Source organism: Mobula hypostoma, chromosome 14 (genome assembly GCF_963921235.1).
Source record: "Mobula hypostoma chromosome 14, sMobHyp1.1, whole genome shotgun sequence".
Lineage (NCBI taxonomy): Eukaryota > Metazoa > Chordata > Chondrichthyes > Myliobatiformes > Myliobatidae > Mobula > Mobula hypostoma.
Genome location: NC_086110.1, coordinates 2,710,697 through 2,725,796, shown reverse-complemented (window position 1 = coordinate 2,725,796; position 15,100 = coordinate 2,710,697). Strand labels below are relative to the sequence as shown.

Below are 15,100 nucleotides of genomic sequence, written 5' to 3'. Positions count from 1 at the left end.
CCATATAACAATATAACTATTACAGCATGGAAACAGGCCATCTCAGCCCTTCTAGTCCATGCTGAACTCTTACTCTCACCTAGTCCCACCGACCTGCACTCAGCCCATAACCCTCCATTCCTTTCCTGTCCATATATCTATCCAACTTAACTCTAAACAACAACATCGAACCTGCCTCAACGACTTCTGCTGGAAGCTCGTTCCACACAGCTACCACTCTCTGAGTAAAGAAGTTCCCCCTCATGTTACCCCCTAAACTTTTGCCCTTTAACTCTCAACTTATGTCCTCTTGTTTGAACCTCCCCCATTCTCAATGGAAAAAGCCTATCCACGTCAACTCTATCAATCCTCCTCATAATTTTAAACACCTCTATCAAGTCCCCCCTCAACCTTCTACACTCCAAAGAATAAAGACCTAACTTGTTCAAGCTTTCTCTGTAACTTAGGAGATGAAACCCAGGCAACATATTAGTAAACCTCTTCTGTACTCTCTCAGTTTTATTGACATCTTTCCTATAATTCGGTGACCAGAATTGTACACAATACTCCAAATTTAGCCTTACCAATGCCTTATACGATTTCAACATTACATCCCAACTCCTATACTCAATGCTCTGATTAATAAAGGCCAGCATACCAAAAGCTTTCTTCTCACCCTATCCACATGAGATTCCACCTTCAGGGAACTATATACCATTATTCCTAGATCCCTCTGTTCTACAGGATTCTTCAATGCCCTACTATTTACCATGTATGTCCTATTTTGATTAGTCCTACCAAAATGTAGCATATTACATAAAATCATTGAAAATGTCATACAGTTTTCAGGCCATGTAAAATTTCCTGCTCAGAGCAATGGTTGGTCTGCACAACTGTAATAAAAAAGAGGGACTGTTGATTGGTATGGACAATTTGGATTGTAAAGAGAGCCTTTATAAATCGGGGAGTTTGGATGCATTGTTGAAGTAGTACAAGACAGTGAGGCTGAATTTAGATTATTGTGTGTGGTTCTGGTCACCTTCCTATGGGAAACATATTAATAAGACTGAAAGAATGAAAATTTACAAGGATGTTGTCAGGTCTTGGGGCCTGAATTACAGGGAAGGGTTAAACAGGTGAGGACTTTACTCCCTGGAGAGCAGGAGAATGAGGGTAGATTAGATAGAGGTGTACAAAATTATCAGGATGGGGTGAATATATGCAGGCATCGTTTCCCTCAGGTTTGCTGAGAACAGAACTAGAGGTCATAGGTTTTGGGAAAAAGATGAAACAATTAAGAGGAATCTGAGGGTAAACTCCTTCACATAGAGGGTGATGCGATTATGGAACATGCTGGCAGCAGAAGTGGTAGATGCCGATACAATCTCTAATACTTAAGAAAAGTTTGGATCGGTACTCGGATAGGAGAGGTTTGGAGGTCTATAGTTCAGGTGCAGCTGGATGGTACTAGGCAGAAAGTCAGGTCTGACTAGCATGGTGCTGAACAGCCTGCTACTAAGCTGACTCTGTGACTATAGATTTCTGCTCACCAAGTACTTATGGTAGATAAACATCTGAGGGGATCGAGGGAAGCGTTGCCGGTATTCAGGTGGGAACTCATGCCTTGTCTTTGGATGATATCATTACAGATCAGTGGCTAGGTGAAGAAGTGTAGACACTTGGTGGAGTGTAAGGCTGCAGAAAGAGTAGCTGTGCAAGTGATTCTCTAGGTTTATATGTTCCAGGAATGCAGTCCCACCAAGAGGAACAATATAAAGTGGTATTGCAGGAGAATGACACCAAAGGCAGCAGAGGGGTTGGAGAGAATCAGGACCAATAGATTGTCACAACCATTTCAGAACTTATTGGTGGCATCCATGAGAGGTGCTTTTAACCTATGGCATACTAGATACTTTGGAGATGTTCCAGGGGAGGTGGGCTCCAGTACGACCAAAGGGAGGTTCGAGATGTTCCAGTGGGGGTGGGCTCCAGTACTTTCAAAGGGGTAGTTTGAGATGTTCCAGGAGAGGTGGTCTCCACTACGTTCAAAGGGAGGTTTGAGATGTTCCAGGGGAGGTGGACTACAGTACGTTCAAAGGGAGGTTCGAGATGTTCCAGGGGAGGTGAGTTCCAGTTAGTTCAAATGGAGGTTTGAGATGTTCCAGGGGAGATGGGCTCCACTACGTGCAAAGGAAGGTTCCAGATGTTCCAGTGGAGGTGGGCTCCAGTACGTTCAAAGGGAGGTTCGAGATGTTCCAGGGAAGGTGGGCTCCAGTACGTTCAAAGGGAGTTTTGAGATGTTCCAGGGGAGGTGCTCTCCAGTACATTCAAAGGGAGGTTCGAGATGTTCTGGGAGGGTGGGCTCCACTACGTTCAAAGGGAGGTTCCAGATGTTCCAGGGGAGGTGGGTTCCAGTACGTTCAAAGGGAGGTTTGAGATGTTCTACGGGAGGTGGGTCCAGTACGTTCAAAGGGAGGATTGAGGTGTTCCGGGGGGGGGGTGGGCTCCACTACGTTCAAAGGGAGGTTTGAGACGTTCCAGGCGAGGTGGGCTCCAGTACATTCAAACGGAGGTTCGAGATATTCCAGTGGGGGTGGGCTCCAGTACATTCAAAGGGAGGTTCCAGATGTTCCAGGGGAGGGGGGCTCCAGTACGTTCAAAGGGAGGTTCCAGATGTTCCAGGGGAGGGGGGCTCCAGTACGTTCAAAGGGATGTTTGAGATTTTCCATCGGATGTGGGCTCCAGTACGTTCAAAGGGAGGTTTGAGATGTTCCGGGGGGTTGGGCTCCAGTATATTCAAAGGGATGTCTGAGATTTTCCATCGGATGTGGGCTCCAGTATGTTCAAAGGGAGGTTTGAGATGTTCCAGAGGAAGTTGGCTCCAGTACATTCCAAGGGAGGTTTGAGATGTTCCAGGGAAGGTGGGTCCAGTACATTCAAAGGGAGGTTCGAGATGTTCTGGGAGGGTGGGCTCCACTACGTTCAAAGGGAGGTTCGAGATGTTCCAGGGGAGGTGGGTTCCAGTACGTTCAAAGGGAGGTTCGAGATGTTCTGGGGGGGTGGGCTCCACTACGTTCAAAGGGAGGTTCGAGATGTTCCAGGCGAGGTGGGCTCCAGTACATTCAAACGGAGGTTCGAGATATTCCAGTGGGGGTGGGCTCCAGTACATTCAAAGGGAGGTTCCAGATGTTCCGGGGGGGGGGGCTCCAGTACGTTCAAAGGGAGGTTTGAGATATTCCGGGGGGTTGGGATCCAGTATATTCAAAGGGATGTTTGAGATTTTCCAGGGGATGTGGGCTCCAGTACGTTCAAAGGGAGGTTTGAGATGTTCCAGAGGAGGTGGGCTCCAGTACATTCCAAGGGAGCTTTGAGATGTTCCAGCCGGGGTGGGCTCCAGTACATTCCAAGGGTGGTTTGTGATGTTCAAGCGGGGGTTGGCTCCATTATGTCCAAAGGGAGGTTTGAGATGTTCCAGCGGGGGTGGGCTCCAGTACGTTCAAAGGGAGGTTTGAGATGTTCCAGGGGAGGTGGGCTCCAGTACATTCAAAGGGAGGTTTGAGATGTTCCAGCAGAGGTGGGCTCTAGTACATTCAAAGGGAGGTTTGAGATATTCCAGGGGAGGTGAGTTCCAGTTAGTTCAAAGGGAGGTTTGAGATGTTCCAGGGGAGATGGGCTCCACTACGTGCAAAGGAAGGTTCCAGATGTTCCAGTGGAGGTGGGCTCCAGTACGTTCAAAGGGAGTTTTGAGATGTTCCAGGGGAGGTGCTCTCCAGTACATTCAAAGGGAGGTTCGAGATGTTCTGGGAGGGTGGGCTCCACTACGTTCAAAGGGAGGTTCCAGATGTTCCAGGGGAGGTGGGTTCCAGTACGTTCAAAGGGAGGTTTGAGATGTTCTACGGGAGGTGGGTCCAGTACGTTCAAAGGGAGGATTGAGGTGTTCCGGGGGGGGGGTGGGCTCCACTACGTTCAAAGGGAGGTTTGAGACGTTCCAGGCGAGGTGGGCTCCAGTACATTCAAACGGAGGTTCGAGATATTCCAGTGGGGGTGGGCTCCAGTACATTCAAAGGGAGGTTCCAGATGTTCCAGGGGAGGGGGGCTCCAGTACGTTCAAAGGGAGGTTCCAGATGTTCCAGGGGAGGGGGGCTCCAGTACGTTCAAAGGGATGTTTGAGATTTTCCATCGGATGTGGGCTCCAGTACGTTCAAAGGGAGGTTTGAGATGTTCCGGGGGGTTGGGCTCCAGTATATTCAAAGGGATGTCTGAGATTTTCCATCGGATGTGGGCTCCAGTATGTTCAAAGGGAGGTTTGAGATGTTCCAGAGGAAGTTGGCTCCAGTACATTCCAAGGGAGGTTTGAGATGTTCCAGGGGAGGTGGGTCCAGTACATTCAAAGGGAGGTTCGAGATGTTCTGGGAGGGTGGGCTCCACTACGTTCAAAGGGAGGTTCGAGATGTTCCAGGGGAGGTGGGTTCCAGTACGTTCAAAGGGAGGTTCGAGATGTTCTGGGGGGGGTGGGCTCCACTACGTTCAAAGGGAGGTTCGAGATGTTCCAGGCGAGGTGGGCTCCAGTACATTCAAACGGAGGTTCGAGATATTCCAGTGGGGGTGGGCTCCAGTACATTCAAAGGGAGGTTCCAGATGTTCCGGGGGGTTGGGGCTCCAGTACGTTCAAAGGGAGGTTTGAGATATTCCGGGGGGTTGGGATCCAGTATATTCAAAGGGATGTTTGAGATTTTCCAGGGGATGTGGGCTCCAGTACGTTCAAAGGGAGGTTTGAGATGTTCCAGCCGGGGTGGGCTCCAGTACATTCCAAGGGTGGTTTGTGATGTTCAAGCGGGGGTTGGCTCCATTATGTCCAAAGGGAGGTTTGAGATGTTCCAGCGGGGGTGGGCTCCAGTACGTTCAAAGGGAGGTTTGAGATGTTCCAGGGGAGGTGGGCTCCAGTACATTCAAAGGGAGGTTTGAGATGTTCCAGCAGAGGTGGGCTCTAGTACATTCAAAGGGAGGTTTGAGATATTCCAGGGGAGATTAGTTCAAGTACGTTGAAAGGGAGGTTTGAGATGTTCTGGGGGGGTGGGCACCAGTACGTTGAAAGAGAGGTTCGAGATGTTCCAGGGGAGGTTGGATCCACTGTGCTCAAAGGGAGGTTTGAGATGTTCCAGCGGGGGTGGGCCCCAGTACGTTCAAAGGGAGGTTTGAGATGTTCCAGGGGAGGTGGGCTCCAGTACGTTCAAAGAGAGGTTTGAGATGTTCCAGGGGAGGTGTGCTCTAGTTTGTTCAAAGGGAGGTTTGAGATGTTCCGGGGGGGGGTGGGCTCCAGTACATTCCAAGGGAGGTTTGTGATTTTCCAGGCCAGGTGGGCGCCAGTGTGTTCAACGGGAGGTTCGAGATGTTCCAGGGGAGGTAGGCTCCGGTACGTTCAAAGGGAGCTTTGAGATGTTCCATGGGAGTTGGGCTCCAGTACTTTCAAAGGGAGGTTTGAGGTGTTCCAGGGAAGGTGGGGTCCAGTACGTTCAAAGGGAGGTTTGAGATGTTCTGAGGAGGTGGGCTCCAGTACATTCAATGGAAGGTTTGAGATGCTCCAGGGGGTGTGGGCTGCAGTACGTTGAAAAGGAGGTTTGAGATGGTCCAGAAGATCTGTGCTCCAGTACATTCAAAGGGAGGTTCGAGATGTTCCAGGGGAGGTTGGCTCCAGTGTGTTCAAAGGGTGTTTTGAGATTTTCCAGGGGATGTGGGCTCCAGTACGTTCAAAGGGAGGTTTGAGATGTTCCAGAGGAGGTGGGCTCCAGTACATTCCAAGTGGGGTTTGAGATGTTCCAGGGGAGGTGGGCTCCAGTACGTTGAAAGGGAGCTTCGAGATGTTCCAGCCGGGGTGGGCTCCAGTACATTCCAAGGGTGGTTTGTGATGTTCAAGCGGGGGTTGGCTCCATTATGTCCAAAGGGAAGTTTGAGATGTTCCAGGGAAGGTGGCCTCCAGTACGTTTAACGGGAAGATTGAGATGTTCCAGGCGAGTTGGGCTCCAGTACATTTTAAGGGAGGTTTGAGATGTTCCAGGGGAGGTGCGCTCCAGTACGTTGAAAGAGAGGTTTGAGATGTTCTGGGGGGGTGGGCACCAGTACGTTCAAAGGGAGGTTCGAGATGTTCCAGGGGAGGTTGGATCCACTGTGTTCAAAGGGAGGTTTGAGATGTTCAAGCGGGGGTTGGCTCCAGTATATTCAAAGGGAGGTTTGAGATGTTCTGGGAGGGTGGGCTAAACTACGTTCAAAGGGAGGTTCGAGATGTTCCAGGGGAGGTGGGTTCCAGTACGTTCAAAGGGAGGTTCGAGATGTTCCAGGGGAGGTGGGCTCCAGTACGTTCAAAGGGAGGATTGAGATGTTCCGGCAGGGGTGGGCTCCACTACGTTCAAAGGGAGGTTTGAGACGTTCCAGGCGAGGTGGGCTCCAGTACATTCAAACGGAGGTTCGAGATATTCCAGTGGGGGTGGGCTCCAGTACATTCAAAGGGAGGTTCCAGATGTTCCAGGGGAGGGGGGCTCCAGTACGTTCAAAGGGAGGTTCCAGATGTTCCAGTGGAGGGGGGCTCCAGTACGTTCAAAGGGATTTTTGAGATTTTCCATGGGATGTGGGCTCCAGTACGTTCAAAGGGAGGTTTGAGATGTTCCAGAGGAGGTGGGCTCCAGTACATTCCAAGGGAGCTTTGAGATGTTCCAGCCGGGGTGGGCTCCAGTACATTCCAACAGTGGTTTGTGATGTTCAAGCGGGGTTTGGCTCCATTATGTCCAAAGGGAGGTTTGAGATGTTCCAGCGGGGGTGGGCTCCAGTACGTTCAAAGGGAGGTTTGAGATGTTCCAGGGGAGGTTGGATCCACTGTGTTCAAAGGGAGGTTTGAGATGTTCAAGCGGGGGTTGGCTCCAGTATATTCAAAGGGAGGTTTGAGATGTGCTGGGGGGGTGGGCACCAGTACGTCCAAAGGGAGGTTCGAGATGTTCCAGGGGAGGTTGGATCCACTGTGTTCAAAGGGAGGTTTGAGATGTTCAAGCGGGGGTTGGCTCCAGTATATTCAAAGGGAGGTTTGAGGTGTTCCGGGGAGGTGGGGTCCAATCTGTTCAAAGGGAGCTTTGAGATGTTCCAGCGGGGGTGGGCTCCAGTACGTTCAAAGGGTGGTTTGAGATGTTCCAGGGGAGATTGGTTCCAGTACTTTGAAAGGGAGGTTTCTGATGTTCAAGCGGGGGTTGGCTCCATTATGTCCAAAGGGAGGTTTGAGATGTTCCAGGGGAGGTGGGATTCAGTACCGTTCAAAGGGAGGTTTGAGATGTTCAAGCAGGGTTTGGCTCCAGTATATTCAAAGGGAGGTTTGAGATGTTCCAGCGGCGGTGGGCTCCAGCACGTTCAAAGGGAGGTTTGAGATGTTCAAGCGGGGGTTGGCTCTAGTATATTCAAAGGGAGGTTTGAGGTGTTCCGGGGAGGTGGGGTCCAATCTGTTCAAAGGGAGCTTTGAGATGTTCCAGCGGGGGTGGGCTCCAGTACGTTCAAAGGGTGGTTTGAGATGTTCCAGGGGAGATTGGTTCCAGTACTTTGAAAGGGAGGTTTCTGATGTTCAAGCGGGGGTTGGCTCCATTATGTCCAAAGGGAGGTTTGAGATGTTCCAGGGGAGGTGGGATTCAGTACCGTTCAAAGGGAGGTTTGAGATGTTCAAGCAGGGTTTGGCTCCAGTATATTCAAAGGGAGGTTTGAGATGTTCCAGCGGCGGTGGGCTCCAGCACGTTCAAAGGGAGGTTTGAGATGTTCCGGGGGAGGAGAGGTCCAATATGTTGAAAGGGAACTTTGAGATGTTCCAGTGGAGGTGGGCTCCAGTACGTTCAAAGGGAGGTTTGAGATGTTCCAGGGGAGCTGGGCTCCAGTACGTTCAAAGGGAGGTTCGAGATGTTCCAGGGGAGGTTGGCTCCAGTGTGTTCTAAGGGTGGTTTGAGATGTTGAAGCGAGGGTTGGCTCCAGTATGTCCAAAGGGAGGTTTGCAATGTTCCAGTGGCGGCGGGCTCCAGTATGTTCAAAGGGAGGTTTGAGATGTTCCAGGGGAGGTGGGCTCCAGTACGTTCAAAGGGAGGTTCGAGATATTCTGGGAGGGTGGGCTCCAGTATAATTAAAGGGAGGTTTGAGATGGTCCAGGGGAGGTGGGTTCTGGTACGTTCAAAGGGCGGTTTGAGATGTTCCAGAGGAGGTGGACTCCAGAATATTCCAAGTGAGGTTTGAGATGTTCCAGGGGAGGTGGGCTCCAGTATGTTGAAAGGGTGCTCTGAGATGTTCCATCCGGGGTGGGCTCCAGTTTATTCCAAGGTTGGTTTGTGATGTTCAAGCGGGGGTTGGCTCCATTATATCCAAAGGGAAGTTTGAGATGTTCCAGGGAGGTGGGCTCCAGTACGTTCAAAGGGATGATTGAGATGTTCCAGGCGAGTTGGGCTCCAGTACATTTTAAGGGAGGTTTGAGATGTTCCAGGGGAGGTGCGCTCCAGTACGTTGAAAGGGAGGTTTGAGATGTTCAAGCAGGGTTTGGCTCCAGTATATTCAAATGGAGGTTTGAGATGTTCCAGCAGTGGTGGGCTCCAGCACGTTCAAAGGGAGGTTTGAGATGTTTCAGGGGAGGTGGGGTCCAATATGTTGAAAGGGAGCTTTGAGATGTTCCGGTGGAGGTGGGCTCCAGTACGTTCAAAGGGAGGTTCAAGATGTTCCAGGGGAGTTGGGCTCCCGTACGTTCAAAGGGTGGTTTGAGATGTTCCATGGGAGATTGGTTCCAGTACTTTCAAAGGGAGGTTTGTGATGTTCAAGCGGGGGTTGGCTCCATTATGTCCAAAGGGAGGTTTGAGATGTTCCAGGGGAGGTGGGATTCAGTACCGTTCAAAGGGAGGTTTGAGATGTTCAAGCAGGGTTTGGCTCCAGTATATTCAAAGGGAGGTTTGAGATGTTCCAGCGGCGGTGGTCTCCAGCACGTTCAAAGGGAGGTTTGAGATGTTCCAGGGGAGGTGGGGTCCAATATGTTGAAAGGGAGCTTTGAGATGTTCCAGTGGAGGTGGGCTCCAGTACGTTCAAAGGGAGGTTCGAGATGTTCCAGGGGAGTTGGGCTCCCGTACGTTCAAAGGGTGGTTTGAGATGTTCCAGGGGAGCTGGGCTCCAGTACGTTCAAAGGGAGGTTCGAGATGTTCCAGGGGAGGTTGGCTCCAGTGTGTTCTAAGGGTGGTTTGAGATGTTGAAGCGAGGGTTGGCTCCAGTATGTCCAAAGGGAGGTTTGCAATGTTCCAGCAGCGGCGGGCTCCAGTACGTTCAAAGGGAGGTTTGAGATGTTCCAGGGGAGGTGGGCTCCAGTACGTTCAAAGGGAGGTTCGAGATGTTCTGGGAGGGTGGGCTCCAGTATAATCAAAGGAATGTTTGAGATTTTCCAAGGGATGTGGGCTCCAGTACGTTCAAAGGGAGTTTTGAGATGTTCCAGGGGAGGTGGGTTCTGGTACGTTCAAAGGACGGTTTGAGATGTTCCAGAGGAGGTGGACTCCAGTACATTCCAAGTGAGGTTTGAGATGTTCCAGGGAAGGTGGGCTCCAGTACGATGAAAGGGTGCTCTGTGATGTTCCAGCCGGGATGGGCTCCAGTTTATTCCAAGGTTGGTTTGTGATGTTTAAGCGGGGGTTGGCTCCATTATGTCCAAAGGGAAGTTTGAGATGTTCCAGGGAGGTGGGCTCCAGTACGTTCAAAGGGATGATTGAGATGTTCCAGGCGAGTTGGGCTCCAGTACATTTTAAGGGAGGTTTGAGATGTTCCAGGGGAGGTGCGCTCCAGTACGTTGAAAGGGAGGTTTGAGATGTTCTGGGGGGGTGGGCACCAGTACGTTCAAAGGGAGGTTCGAGATGTTCCAGGGGAGGTTGGATCCACTGTTTTCAAAGGGAGGTTTGAGATGTTCAAGCAGGGTTTGGCTCCAGTATATTCAAAGGGAGGTTTGAGATGTTCCAGCGGCGGTGGGCTCCAGCACGTTCAAAGGGAGGTTTGAGATGTTCCAGGGGAGGTGGGGTCCAATATGTTGAAAGGGAGCTTTGAGATGTTCCAGTGGAGGTGGGCTCCAGTACGTTCAAAGGGAGGTTCGAGATGTTCCAGGGGAGTTGGGCTCCCGTACGTTCAAAGGGTGGTTTGAGATGTTCCAGGGGAGGTGGGCTCCAGTACGTTCAAAGGGAGGTTCGAGATGTTCCAGGGGAGGTTGGCTCCAGTGTGTTCCAAGGGTGGTTTGAGATGTTGAAGCGGGGGTTGGCTCCAGTATGTCCAAAGAGAGGTTTGAGATGTTCCAGCGGGGGGTGGGCCCTAGTACCTTCAAAGGAAGGTTTGAGCTGTTCCAGGGGAGGTGTGCTCCAGTACGTTCAAAGGGAGCTTTGTGATGTTTCAGGGGAGGCGGGCTTCAGTACGTTCAAAGGGAGGTTTGAGATGTTCCAGGGGAAGTGCGCTCCAGTACGTTCAAAGGGAGGTTCGAGATGTTCCAGGGGAGGTGAGCTCCAGTGCGTTCAAAGGGAGGTTTGATATGTTCCGGGGGTGTGGGCTCCAGTATATTCAAAGAGATGGTTGAGATTTTCCAGGGGATGTGGGCTCCAGTACGTTCAAAGGGAGCTTTGAGATGTTCCAGTGGAGCTGAGCTCCAGTACGTTCAAAGGAAGGTTTGAGATGTTCTAGGTGAGGTACACTCCAGTACGTTCAAAGGGAGGTTTGAGATGTTCCAGGGGAGGTGGGCTTCAGTACGTTCAAAGGGAGGTTCGAGATGAATTAGGTTGATGGCATGAAATGTATTGTTCAATGGCAGAGTACAGTGTAATTCTTAAAGGAAATAGTATAAATTATATCAACATGAAGAAACAAACAAGTCGTGCAAAAAGACATCCAAGTCGTGAGGTTATGTCAGGATTTCAAGGAATATTCAGAAATCTGATGGTGGAGGGAAAGAAGGTATTTTAAAACATTGAGGATGTGTGATGGTGTGATGGTCTGCAAGGACACAGAGGTCAAAGGATTCTTTCTTCGAGGGAAAGGCCTTTCCCATTTCACACTGTACCTGAGTGAACAGCAGTGTTCACAAGGGTAGGATGAGAACTCTGTGTGAGAGAAGCCCTTGTCCCAAAGCTTACCAGGGTTAGATACTGGGTTCAGACTGAGGGAGAGGGCAGTATCAGGAAACTCATTGATGTGAGGGATGATCAGTAGCATGGAGCAGCCTGTATTGCATCTCTTTATCACGTTGTGACTAATTCGTAGATTTGTAGATTTATATTGTGTGGAAATACGGTCTTTGTTCCAAATGGTTCATGACAACTAGGTAGAGCAGCTACCTGCTTCACAAACCACTACCTGTGCTCGTTGTATTGTGGCCAGTTCAATGAGTAGTTAAATGTTTCCTCAAAGATCCAGGAGGTTTGACCCACCAAGAGCTTCTGTCTTGATACAGTTCCAATTCACTGCTGAAGCACACCTTTGTCACACAAACACCTCATTGTATTTTTCATAAAAAATGTTGTATGCTGCTAGGCTTAGAGGTATTCTACCGAGCAAATAATGGAGAAAAGTTCATCCAGCTTGCCGGTTTATGTGAATTCTCACCGTGCAGTGTACACATCTTGTCTGTAGACTGAGAGCTATGGAAACACAGCCTGCAGTATTCATGAAGCATGCAGGGACAGTAGTAGGGCAGCCTGCCTGCTGTCATCTGGATATAGATATGTGCCTGTCAAGGACTGGCAAGATCCTGCACAAGCTGAATTATCTTGCAGAAGTTTCCTTGGGATTCTTCTGATCAACCACCATTGACTCTGCCTTGACCTTGGCTTGTGCAGCTGGATCCCGGACTTCCTGTCAGATCACCGGCAAGTGGTAACAGTGGACTCCCTCATCTCCACCCCTCTGACTCTCAAAACAGGAGGCCCACAAGGCTGTGTACTAAGTCCCCTCCTTTACTCTCTGTATACCCATGACTGTGTCGCCACCCACAGCTCTAATCTGCTAAATAAATTTGCCAACGACATTACATTGGTTGGCCTAATTTCAAACAATAACGAGGTGACCTACGGGGAAGAAGTCATCTCTCTGACATGGTGGTGTCAAGAAAACAACCCCTCCCTTAATGTCACAAAAACAAAGGAGCTGGTTGTGGATTACAGGAGGAATGGAGACGGGCTAACCCCTATTGACATCAATGGATCTGGGGTTGAGAGGATAAACAGCTTTAAGTCCTACAGCAGCACCTCTTTCACCTCAGAGAGTTGAGGAAGTCTGGTATAGCCCCCCCCCCCCCCCAAATCCTAAGAAGCTTCTACAGGGGCACAATTGAGAGCATCCTGACTGGCTATATCACTGCCTGGTATGGGAACTGTATTTCCCTTAATCACAGGATTCTGCAGAGAGTGGTGCGGACAGCCCGGCACATCTGTAGTTGTGAACCTCCCATCATTCAGGACACTTACAAAGACAGGTGTGAGAAAAGGGCCTGAAGGATCATTGGGGACCCGAGCCACACAAACTACAATCTATTCCAGCTGCTACCATCTGGGAAACAGTACCGCAGCATAAAGGCCAGGGCCAACTGTCTCCACCGGCTTCTTCCATCAGGCCAGCAGACTGATTAACTCACGCTGATTTGAGTGTATTTCTAGGTTAAATTGACTGTTCTATTTATTATAAATTACTATGATTGCATGTTGCACATTTAGGTGGAGACGTAACGTAAAGATTTTTACTCCTCATGTATGTGAAGGATGTAAGAAATAAAGTCAATTCAATTCAATTAAGAAGTGTAGAGATCTTTATGTTTCAATACAATGTATCCAGACAACAGGACATACAAAAGGAAAATTCTCCAGAACATCCCAAAGTGTTGAGATTGATACTTTGTCAGAAATGGACAGCTTGTCTGCACCACGCAGATACCCGGAAGTTCAGTGGCATAATGAACATACTGTATATTTATCTTTAGCTCTGTTGTTAACTTGGTCCAGAAACATTAGTGGAAGTTCCCTATTACTCTGAGTCTGTAGGGTAGATGTAGGGTCCACTCTTACACATTTGCTCTTCATTTATCTGCATTCATTTCAACAATCAAATACAGTGACACTTTACATATTCTTTCTTTCCAGGTTGAAGTTGTCAATCCCAAGAACAAGGTGGTTTATTTCCAGCCTCTGAAGGTTGGACAGTCTGTGAGGAAAGTGGTGCCGATAATCAACAGGAGCCTGGTGCCTGTGAATTTCATTCTCTCTATGACTCCTAACCAACAACTTCTTCAGAGCACCAAGGTACGAATGCTAATCAGTCAGATCTGAACTCTGCCATCCTTTAACAGTAAGAACAAATGCCAGTCAAGTTCAAAGCTCTGTGCATAAACTTAGCAGTTACCACAGCAACAGATTTCCTCTGATCTTTCTGTTAGGGGCACCATAAGCATTGGGAGATTTCCTCTGATAACAAAACTGTTGGTGACATTAATGTTGGTAATGGTGGGAACGGTGTGTTGTCACTGGAGTGTGTGATGACACTTGCGGGTTATCAATGCAAATGACATATTTCACTGGATGTACATGCAATAAAGAAATCTGAATCTGAATCTCACTGTAACTAGTGAGAGATTTACCCCCATCAGTGATGCTGCAACTGTGAGAGATCTCTCCTGTTCACTTTCCATTAATGAGGTTGTGGATTGGGGAATTAGCATCGTGTTCATTGTAAGTGCTGTTCTCTGACTGTACAGATAGGCAGAGAACACCCTCAAATGCCTACTCTTTTCTTCCTTCTGCTTCCCTTCCTCATTCTACACAGGTGAGATTGTGAGGCTGTGGATCCCCGGGGACGTAGAGATCCCTGGGGGGTATTGCAACCCTTCTCCAGTATAATCCCAGGAACACTGCTCTGCCATCAGGGACAGCCATTCTGGGCACACTGGAGAGACACTACAGAATCAGCAGGCTATCCGTTCAACTCTAATCAGTAACAAGATAGCATCAATAACTAGTAACAATGGCCAACAATTTTTTTCAAAAGTTTTGCTTCCTCAGAAATTTATTTTCTTTATGATAGACCACAGCTGAACACAAATATAATTTCAGACTACTTGTATCACATAAGAATTCGGAGAAACAAGAAGTTAATTTTTATTGGCTATAATGTATTTAATTGCATAATGGTGCTGATGCTTTGCAGTAGTTCAACTAAACTAAAAGTGTTTTGTTGATGATTTTCATTTGTACTTTGTCTAAAGCTTCTCGCTGAAGTGTCCAACAATAATCAGCCAGCATTGATGGATTCCAGTTGTCCTGGTACTGTTTCTCCATGACCACAATGTCCTGATGAAACCTTTCACCATGCTTGTCACTGAAAGCACCAAGATTTGCAGGGAAGAATTTTAAATGGGAATGCTGAAAATGAATCTTTAGTGACATGTTGCACTTCATGGTTTTGTGTGCTTGAAACATGTTGTCAACCAGCTGCATGTAGTTTGGTGCTCTGTGGATGTCAAGAAAATTTTCAGAGTCAGAAACAAATTCAGGTTTATTATCACCAGCATGTGTCGTGAAATTTGTTAACTTAGCGACAACAGTACAATGCAATACATGATAATATAGAAAAAGAAGTAAATCAATTACAGTAAGTATACATATATATATATATATATATATAAATTTGTTAAATTAGTGCAAAAACAGAAATAATATGAAATAAAAGTTAGGTAGTGTTCGTGGGTTCAATGTCCATTTGGGAATTAGATGGCAGAGGGGAAGATACTGTTCCTGAATCACTGAGTGTGTGCCTTCAAGCTTCTGTATCACCTTCCTGATGGTAATAATGAGAAGAGGACATGTCCTGGGTGATGGAGGTCTTTAATAATAGACGCTTCCTTTCTGAGGCACCGTTCCTTGTAGATGTTGTGGATTCTACGGAGGCTAGTACCCAAGATGGAGCTGACTAATTTCATAACTTTCTGTAGCTTCTTTTGATCCTGTCAGTAGACACACCCCACATACCACACTGTGATGCAGCTCATCGAGTGTTTTAGGTGACAAACCAAATCTCCTCAAACTCCTAATGAAATCTAGCAGCTGTCTTGCCTTCTTTA

General features: G+C 48.5%; 1 protein-coding gene across 1 annotated transcript in view; it reads left to right on the top strand.

The window, feature by feature from the left end:
* hydin (HYDIN axonemal central pair apparatus protein) overlaps positions 1 to 15,100 on the top strand; it is a 977,428-nt gene that overhangs the window by 879,874 nt on the left and 82,454 nt on the right. The window contains exon 78 of the mRNA XM_063066586.1: positions 13,128 to 13,286. Within this exon, the coding sequence (XP_062922656.1) occupies positions 13,128 to 13,286 (159 nt within the window). The remainder of the gene's footprint in view (positions 1 to 13,127; positions 13,287 to 15,100) is intronic.